Source organism: Cynoglossus semilaevis, chromosome W (genome assembly GCF_000523025.1).
Source record: "Cynoglossus semilaevis isolate Cse_v1.0 chromosome W, Cse_v1.0, whole genome shotgun sequence".
Classification (NCBI taxonomy): Eukaryota; Metazoa; Chordata; class Actinopteri; order Pleuronectiformes; family Cynoglossidae; genus Cynoglossus; species Cynoglossus semilaevis.
In genome coordinates this window covers 5,385,899-5,394,816 of record NC_024327.1, presented here as the reverse complement: position 1 = coordinate 5,394,816, position 8,918 = coordinate 5,385,899, and the positions used below count along the sequence as shown (strand labels likewise).

Here is an 8,918-nt window from a genome sequence, read left to right as displayed (position 1 = left end):
GTGAACTAATCTTTCGCCGTGAACTAATCTTTTGCTGTGAACTAATCACTCTAAACGGATCATTCTCTGTGAACTAATCTTTCGCCTCGTTCTCGCAGATTCGTTTCATTTGTCACGTGAAAGAGCTCGGGTCTTTTTTGCGCTCATTCATCTTCACATTGTGGTGTGTTTTTATTTCTTAGCTTTTCACATGGTTTTAATTACTTATGGCATTTTGTGTACTTTGTAGACTTTGTCAGCGGAAGCAAACCATGTTGCCTTATTTAGTGTCGGAGAACCGCAGCCTTCTTTACAACGCCCACAATAGGGCTAAAGCGCCACCTGCTGTAAAACGAATGAAATGATTAGTTCAAGATTCGTTAACGACTCGTTCATTTTACTGTTCGAGAGTCAAAGATTCGAATCAATAAAAAGAGTCGGTCTTCCCATCACTACTGTGAACTAATGTGTCGCTGCGAACGAATCACTCTCTGTGAACTAATCTTTCGCTGTGAACTAATCACTATGAACGAATCACTCACTGTGAACTAATCTTTCGCTTCGTTCTTGCAGATTTCTTTCATTTGTCACGTGACAGAGAGCTCGGATCTCTTTTGCTCTCATTCATCTTCACATTGTGGTATGTTTTTCTTTCTTATGTTTTCACATGGTTTTAATTGCTTATGGCATTTTGTGTACTAAGCAAACCATATTGCCTTCAGTATTTAGATTCGGAGAACCGCGCCTTTCTTCGTTTAAGATTCGTTCACGACTCGTTTATTTTATTCACTACCTCACGATTACAGTCTCGGCCATAATTGCCGCTGTGTTTTCCTCCATGTTGGATGTGCCGCTAACTGTGCTAGTCGCTTGCATAGGCTGTGTTTTGTTTATTTATGTCGTGCAAATATAATAAAGTCGGCATGAAGAGCCGGAGGATGGCGAAGTAAGTCCACTCACGTAGAGCACATCACGTGACCCCGAGAATCCTCTTCTTTGATTTTTCTAGTGCCTTCAACACCATCCAGCCACTTGCACTCCAGGATAAACTGACGCGAATGCAAGTGGACCCCTGTATTGTTGCCTGGATTCCCAGCAACCTCACGGATAGACCGCAGTATGTCAGGCTGAATGGAGCATCGGAGCACCGCAGGGGGCGGTGCTGTCCCCTCTCCTCACCCTATGCACCTCTGACTTCTGGTACTACTCTGAGCTGTTTCACATTCGGAAGTTTGCAGATGACACAGCCATCGTGCGCTGTATTAAGGACAACAATGAGGAGGAGTACAGGCACCTCGTGAGGAACTTTGTTGGATGGAGCAAATCCAATCACCTGCAGCTCAACGCCCCCAAGACCAAGGATCTGGTCATAGACTTTGGGAAATCCAAACAAAAACTCCGACCAGTTCTTATTGAGGGTCAGGAGGTGGAGGTCGTGGAGACCTATAAATATCTTGGACTGTGGTTGGACAACAGGAAGCTCCTGAAAATGTTTTACCAGTCTGTAGTTGCCAGTCTTATGTCGTACACTGTGGTGTGCTGGAGGAGCAGCACATCAAAGAAGGACTTGCACAGATTGGAGAAGCTTATCAGGAAGTCTAGTTCTGTGGTGGGCATCAACCTGGACCCTCTGGTGACAGTGGCAGAGAAGAGTACACTTGGCTAACCGCTCGCCATCTTGGACAATGCAATCCTCATCCTCTGCACACTGTCATCAGTAATCAGAGGAGTCTGTTCAGTGACAGGCTCCTCCTTCCGAACAGCAGGACCAACAGACTAAAAAAACTTTGTCCACCGTGCAATTAAACTGTTTAACTCCTCACTGGGTGGGAGGAGGATGAACAAATGACTGGTGGGTAAAGCAGTACGTGCAATAACCCTGCAATAATTCAGTGCAATAACCAAAATCTCATTTACATTACTATTATATTATTATTATTACTATATTTCAATGTACCATTATATCTCCATTTTATATTCTGTGTATGTTTTTGTATGTGTATATATATAATATATATGTGTTGATGTGGGTGTATATATGTATGTGCATAACTAATATACTATGTATAAATAAATATATTACTAGTATCTATCCCATATAATAGGACATACAGTATATAATGAATAGTAACCCCTAGTGATAAATATAAGTATAAATATAAATATGCATAAATATAAGTATATATGTATACATACATATATATGTAACACTAATTTAGTTTAGTAATAACAATGATATAATAAAAATATAATAAAAAATAATAATTGAGACCACAATCTACAACACCACACAAAGCAACAATAATGACAAACTAATCTACTAACACTACTAACACTAACCCATCTGTCTACTACTACTAACCTACTAATCTACTAACATCCACTGTTCAGGTTTCTCAGCAGTGTGCTACTCTTTTTGTATTTGTATTTTGTTGTATTTATTGTACTTTACTTATCTGTGTGTTCTTACTGTTGTCTTTGGTGCCGTACTGCTGCTGGAGCCTTAATTTCCTGAAGGAAACTCCCAAGGGATTATTAAAGTTCTATCTATCTGTTGTGCCAGAGATTCTCAGAAAGATTTTACTTTCGGATATGAAAGGCAGAATGATTTTGGTAAGAACTGTTTAGATTTGTCTGAATTGTGTGATGACATTTTTTAAAATGCCATTCGTAATAAAATATCCTTAAAATAGTTCATATTTTTTAATCAAACAGTGTTCGGCAGAATAGTTGGCCCTCATTGCATGTTCACTTCATCAAACATGGCCCTCTCCTGACAATCAGGAATCACCTGATGAAGTGAATATTGTTTTTTGGGTTTGCAGGCATTGCTAGGACACACAGATGCCGTTACATGTTTGACCGCGTCCTCAGCGTACCACATTGTGGTCAGTGGGTCACGGGATCGAACCTGTATCATCTGGGACCTAAACAAACTCTCCTTCATCACACAGCTGAGAGGTCACCGAGCACATGTCTCGGCTTTGTGCATCAATGAACTGACGGTAGGTGATGACATCGCTTCCTGTAATTTAAGACTAAGTCATTTACCACATCTATCTTGTTGTCTATCCTAGCGCTGTTTCAAAGACTACATTTACTCACAAGCTTTAGCTTGTTAACTGTAATGACTCTTTTGACTTACTTTTAGCTAAATTTGACCCATTTTTGACAGGGTATTTTTGTAAACATGGTGACATTTGTCATAACTTGCTTACATGGGTATATTATTTTGTTCATGTCACCAGGGCGACATTGTGTCATGTGCAGGCACCTACATTCACGTGTGGAGCATAAACGGTAGTCCGATTGCCAGTGCTAACACATTCACAGGTCGCAGTCAGTTGATCCTCTGCGTGTGTGCGTCAGAGATGAATGAGTGGGACACACAGAATGTCATCGTCACAGGTCACTCTGACGGCATTGTCAGGGTAAGTATGATAAAATAAATCATCATTTATTCAAAGTAGACTAACAGTTCACTTTGTTGTTTTTTTTAACTTTATGGTAGTTTTGGAGGATGGAGTTTCTTCAGGTCCCAGAAACTCCAGCGCCACACCCTGTTGAACCTGACATTTCTGAGTGCTGTGGCAAGGAAAAGATTGGTGGGTTTAAAACAAAGGGTGCAGACATTTCAGTGGCAAAAACCAAACAAAATAAACTTTAATCATATTTCCATTTTTGTGTGTTGCCACAGAAGGTGGTGAGAGTCATAACGGAGACGATGACAGCAGTGAGTCTGATGTAGACAAACCCAGTCTGAGTCAGGAGACCAAAGAAACAGGAAACCCTTCAACAGGTGCAGGAAGTCAGCCAGACAGCGCCACCCACAGGCCCAGAGGTGACATTACACATCAGAGAATATTAAAAGTTTATACAGTACTTTAAACAACTAAATAACTCTAGCTATTTTCTGGCTACCTACTAGCCTTTTTCAGGGTTAAGCCTTTCTGTAAACATGGAGCTCTGTATAGCTAACTCATTCAGCTTGAGTTTATTTGGTTGTGTTTAAATTAGGGAGTTTTTCAGTCCAGAACCCAATGCTAATACCTAGTAAATGGATCAGCCCCATTATCTAATACAAGCTTTAGCTTTTGAGTCAATATCAGAACAGATATCAAATGTTGATATCAGATTGGTCCATCCCTGGTTTAAATATAAGGGGTGACCCTCCTGAGATTTTTGGTTCACTTTTAGGTATTGAAAGCGTTCACTGTTTTCCAGGTTTCTTCTTCGACTTTTCATCTGAAATGTTCCAGTTAAGGCAAAAAAACTCAAAGGAAGCCGACTGGCGATAAGATCTTGTTATTGGCAAATCATTCATCAGCACAAAACGATCTGCAGGTCTTTAGAAACACATACTGACACTTCAAACAAAATAAGTGTAAGTAAGTCAGACTTATGGCCTTAGTTGTCAGGATTGAGGGCTGTATGTAAATACAGGTGTGTCCTGGGTTTTGTATTGCATATCACGTCCAGGTTGAAACAGACTGTACTGATGGTGGTGAATGGCTAATTCACATTGGTTACTCAATTTAGGTGTTTGTATAATATTAATATCCTGCTCTTTCATCTTATTACCCTCAGGTTTCACTGCTTCTCCTTTTTCTGCCCTCCCCAACCCCTTTTCTTCCCTCAGGGCCATCTGGTCGAGCAGCAGCTTCCTGGTCGATGGACAGTGGCTCGGACGACTCACACCGCTGGTCGGACACACTCAGCATTGATGAGAAGGATGGCTTTGTCTTTGTTAACTACTCAGAGGGTCTGAGCAGAAGTCACATGGCTCACCCAGGACACGTCCCCGCACACCCATTGACAACAACATCAGTGACAACCTCTGCTGATACTCGAACATTCAACCAGCTAAGGGCAGGTGGGTCAGAGGGACGGTTGTTTGTAAAATCTGGTTCTTACTTGACAGCAGCACGTTTACCACTGTTCCCTGTTGGTTTGTCTGTGTCCAGGTCATCGGTGGGAACGTCAGTTGGTTTTCCGCAGTAAACTCACCATGCACACAGCGTTTGATCATAAAGACAATCTCCAGCCAGCTGAAATCACTGCGCTCGCCATCTCCAAGTACAAGACTTTTTTTTTTTAATTTGATTTAATTAAGAATGGAACCTTCACACTGCTCAGCCTCAGTCGATTATATTCTAGATTACAAAGTTATTTTGATGTGTCTCTGAACTAAATTACAGTTAACACTTTTTAACTGTTGCGTCTGTGTGTCCTCTTCCTCGTTGATCAGGGACCACAGTAAGATTCTGGTGGGTGATGGCCGCGGTCGGGTCTTCAGCTGGTCTGTGAGTGAGCAGCCTGGTCGTTCTGCAGCCGATCACTGGGTGAAGGACGAGCAGGTTGACAACTGTTCCAGCTGCAGTGTTAGGTTCTCACTCACAGAGAGACGGCATCACTGCAGAAACTGCAGTCAGCTCTTCTGCCAAAGGTCAGAACTTCACAGTCCTGTAATCTCCCATCACAGTTAGTCAAATCCTATCAGGAAAAGAAAACTGTGTTTTTGAAAGGCATCAGTAGGAGTCATAGTTTCTTGGCCAATGTTGTGATGAATTCAAAAATTTAAATCCTGAGAGCTAGACCTGATGAAGACAGTGTAAGATGTTAGTTCAGTTTCAGTGCAGGTTCAAAACTTTGTCACAGACGATTGCATCATGGGAGATGACTCATCTTCCAGCTGATCAGTGTTACTGTGTTGGGCCCCATTCACTTTAACTTGTATTTTTTGGTGATATTTCTTAAAAGTGTGTGAGCTGTGCTTGCATGGTCTGCTGCTCCTTTCTGAGGGTCATCTTCTTGGCTGTTTTCAGGTGCAGCCGTTTCCAGTCAGAGATCAGGAGGTTAAAGATCTCATCTCCAGTCAGAGTTTGTCAGAACTGTTTTTACAACCTGCAGCATAAGCGTGGAGGAGGAGGAGGAGGAGGAGTGGGAGGAGGAGGGGGGGACTGAAGACTTGGCTGCAAAATACCCTACAGTACAAACCACTGAGACTTCACTCACCAAAGCTGCAGAAGCTTCACCTTCACAGAACACAGAAAACAAAATACTTCTGAGGAATGTTTGGTTTAATCAAATGCTTCTTCAACCGTATGGAAGCTTCAACTACATCGACTGAATTCATAGCTGCACTACTTCCTCTCATGCTCCTGCTTATAAAACTTATCACGTGACGTGTGATGTTGTTACCCTTCAGCCAGCTGCAGCTGTGTGTTGACTCCACAAACTCCACTGTCACTGGAACAAGTTGTTTATATTGTAAATAGGCAACTTGACCTTTTTAACAAACAAGGTCATAAAGAGTATATCACAACTATAACAGAGAATAGAGGAACAAGGAGCGCCGACACTCACCACTTAACGCTAAAGACTGGCCAGAAATGTGCATCAAGGAGGAAGAATAAGAGGGTTTGTTTTTTCCTTGTTAGGATTTGAATTATTTTGCCAAACAATGATGTCATTTTGTTGTTGCTGCTTTTTTTAAACATTTTTAAACAGTTAAAATGTGTGTGTGTGTGCATGTATGTGTAACAGTGTCAGCAGCAGAAAAAGAGACTTGTCATCATCATTAAAAAAATGTTAACTTTATAAACAACTTTAGCAGTACCACTAAGATGTTGACAAAGAAAAAAATCTCAGCTCTCACCCTTCCATCTCAGTGACTCACCCTCTCACCTCTTTTAAAAGCCACCATGTTGCAAATTAAAGATAGCTTAGCTAAAGATTTGGGTCTAAATTTGATTGAAGTAAACTGTTACTCATAAGCCAAAAGTTGTATTGAACTATTTCACAACATAAGGTCAATTTTTCTGGTCAGCAAAGGTACTGCAGCCTGAACATTTTAAGAAATGTTCTAATATAAAAAGGTGGCGCTTTGGCCCAGAGGCAATGACTCTGTCATTGGTGTGGAACCCCAGGGTTCACCTCCTGGGCAAGTTCGAATCCCGGTTAGGGCGGTTGGTACCTTCCAGTGGACTCACCACCTGCAGGAAGGTTTGGGGGGGTTGGTATGGTGCAATGTGATTTGGGTGGAGACTGCTGCCCCCGCGACCCGGTAACGGATAAGCGGATGAAGATGGATGGATGGATGGATCTAATATAAAAAGTAACTGCGGACACAGCTGCACAGTAACCTTCCTTAATCTGATTAACTTTTAACTATTTTTAATGTCTGAACTCTGAGCCCCACTTTCCCAACCTGTACACAGTGGTCCTGTCTTTAGGCTGCAGCTGCAGATTTTTCTCGCCTAAAAGGCTTCACGAGAACCATCGGCTTTTTTTTGTTTTGTTTTGTTTTGTTTTTTGTTTTTTTTTGTAAATACATTCAACATTTTTAGTGTTATTTTAAAGGAAAAAACAGAGGATTAAAGTGTAAAGCTATGTCTCTATTACCATCAATGACAACCAGTCGACTCTGAGTATCAGTGTCCTTTTAGAGTTCTCATTTATTTTTTAAACAGATTATTCATTTTTAAACATGCGACGAACAATCTGTACACTAGAGGGAGACACTTGTAACACCTACGATCTGAAGCTGCTGCTGTTTTTCAGCGTTCAGATCAATGTCATGCTTGAGGGTCAGTTTGTAAAACCGTCAAATGTTTCTACTCCTGCTTTAATGGCTGTCATATTTTAAACCGAAAGGAACATTAAACTGTCCAGACGTTTCCCTGTTAAACTTTTCACCTGCTTTTTATTGTATTTTTCTCAGTTTTTGTCTCCCTTTATTACTTTTTTATCTTCATATTTTTTCTTTTCCTCTTCATCTCATTATGTCCATCTCATTAAGGTTTGCACATTCGTTTTAGATCAAAGTCCAAGTTAAAAAATGTTTATGCAAATGAAATGTTTTTAACAGATGGTCAATGTTTTTGTTGAGTCATTCAGACCAGCTGATGGTCAAAATCACTTATTGGCATTATGATCACGTTAATATAATTTTAGTTTGTGAGCCTGCGCCAGGTTATCTGATCAAAGGTAAGGTCATGTGACCTGTGGTGGACTCATGTGATTTGCAGTCTAAAATTGTGATTACTGAATGTTTGTGTGTTTGTAAATATATGTGTCACAACAGTAAACACACCCCCTGACTCCCTCACACTTTAATGCAGTAGTTCTGGTATTCTATTCCTTTTTTTCATTTCAATAAAAAGACACTCAAAATCAATGAAGAAATAAATAAATAATGGCTGTTTATCACTAGAAAAAAAACGTGTCATTTGTTAGGGGGAAAAGCCCCCGTAACTTTGTAAATAAGAAAGCATATGAGTGAAGATTGACAAACAGAACTGGGCCAGAGGGTCACCTGCAGTCCTAAAATATTCTCTTTTTTTCACCTTTTAAGGGAAATTTGAGGACAATTAATATTTGATAGTTTAAGATCATTGTCAATAAATTCAGCTCAGTAGAACATGGGAAATCTGATCAGGACAGTTGAATATTCGTAAGGCCGGGCATACACTGTACGATTTTAGCCCGTTTTTGACCCGATTTTTGAGACGCACGACCTGGCGACGCTCGGCCCGATTTCACATTTCGTCGGACGTCTTTTTCCGTACAGTGTACAGGGGGTAACGAGGTTATCTATCATGTGTACACCAACATCAAAGGTGCATACAGAGCCGCCCCTACTTTGGACGCTCAGACCACATCTCTCTGTTCCTGTACCCAGCCTACTAGTGATGTGTCGGTCGCGAATGAAACGGCTCTTAGAGCCGGCTCTTTGAAGTGAACGACGGGGGCCGTCTCCTCATTGGGAGCCGTGTTTAAGAGCCGTCTCTCGCTCTCTCTCTCTCACACTTTTTTTTCTCTTCAAGCCGCACGTGATTGATTAATATGTGTTTGTGCCTCGTGTTTGCGCTGAGCAGAGGGGGGAGGGGCGGTAGTTAGACTAGCAGCAGCCGCAGCCGCAGCACACGCTCAGAACA

General features: G+C 41.3%; 1 protein-coding gene across 1 annotated transcript in view; it reads left to right on the top strand.

Annotated features, from left to right (window-relative positions):
- Positions 1 to 6,954, top strand: part of LOC103397024 (WD repeat and FYVE domain-containing protein 3-like) — a 65,256-nt gene extending 58,302 nt beyond the window's left edge. Inside the window, exons 59-66 of the mRNA XM_025052898.1 lie at positions 2,805 to 2,984; positions 3,228 to 3,410; positions 3,491 to 3,584; positions 3,677 to 3,820; positions 4,619 to 4,852; positions 4,944 to 5,055; positions 5,228 to 5,425; positions 5,805 to 6,954. Of these exons, the coding sequence (XP_024908666.1) occupies positions 2,805 to 2,984; positions 3,228 to 3,410; positions 3,491 to 3,584; positions 3,677 to 3,820; positions 4,619 to 4,852; positions 4,944 to 5,055; positions 5,228 to 5,425; positions 5,805 to 5,943 (1,284 nt within the window). The 3' untranslated portion in view covers positions 5,944 to 6,954. The remainder of the gene's footprint in view (positions 1 to 2,804; positions 2,985 to 3,227; positions 3,411 to 3,490; positions 3,585 to 3,676; positions 3,821 to 4,618; positions 4,853 to 4,943; positions 5,056 to 5,227; positions 5,426 to 5,804) is intronic.
- The last annotated feature ends 1,964 nt before the right edge of the window (positions 6,955 to 8,918 follow it).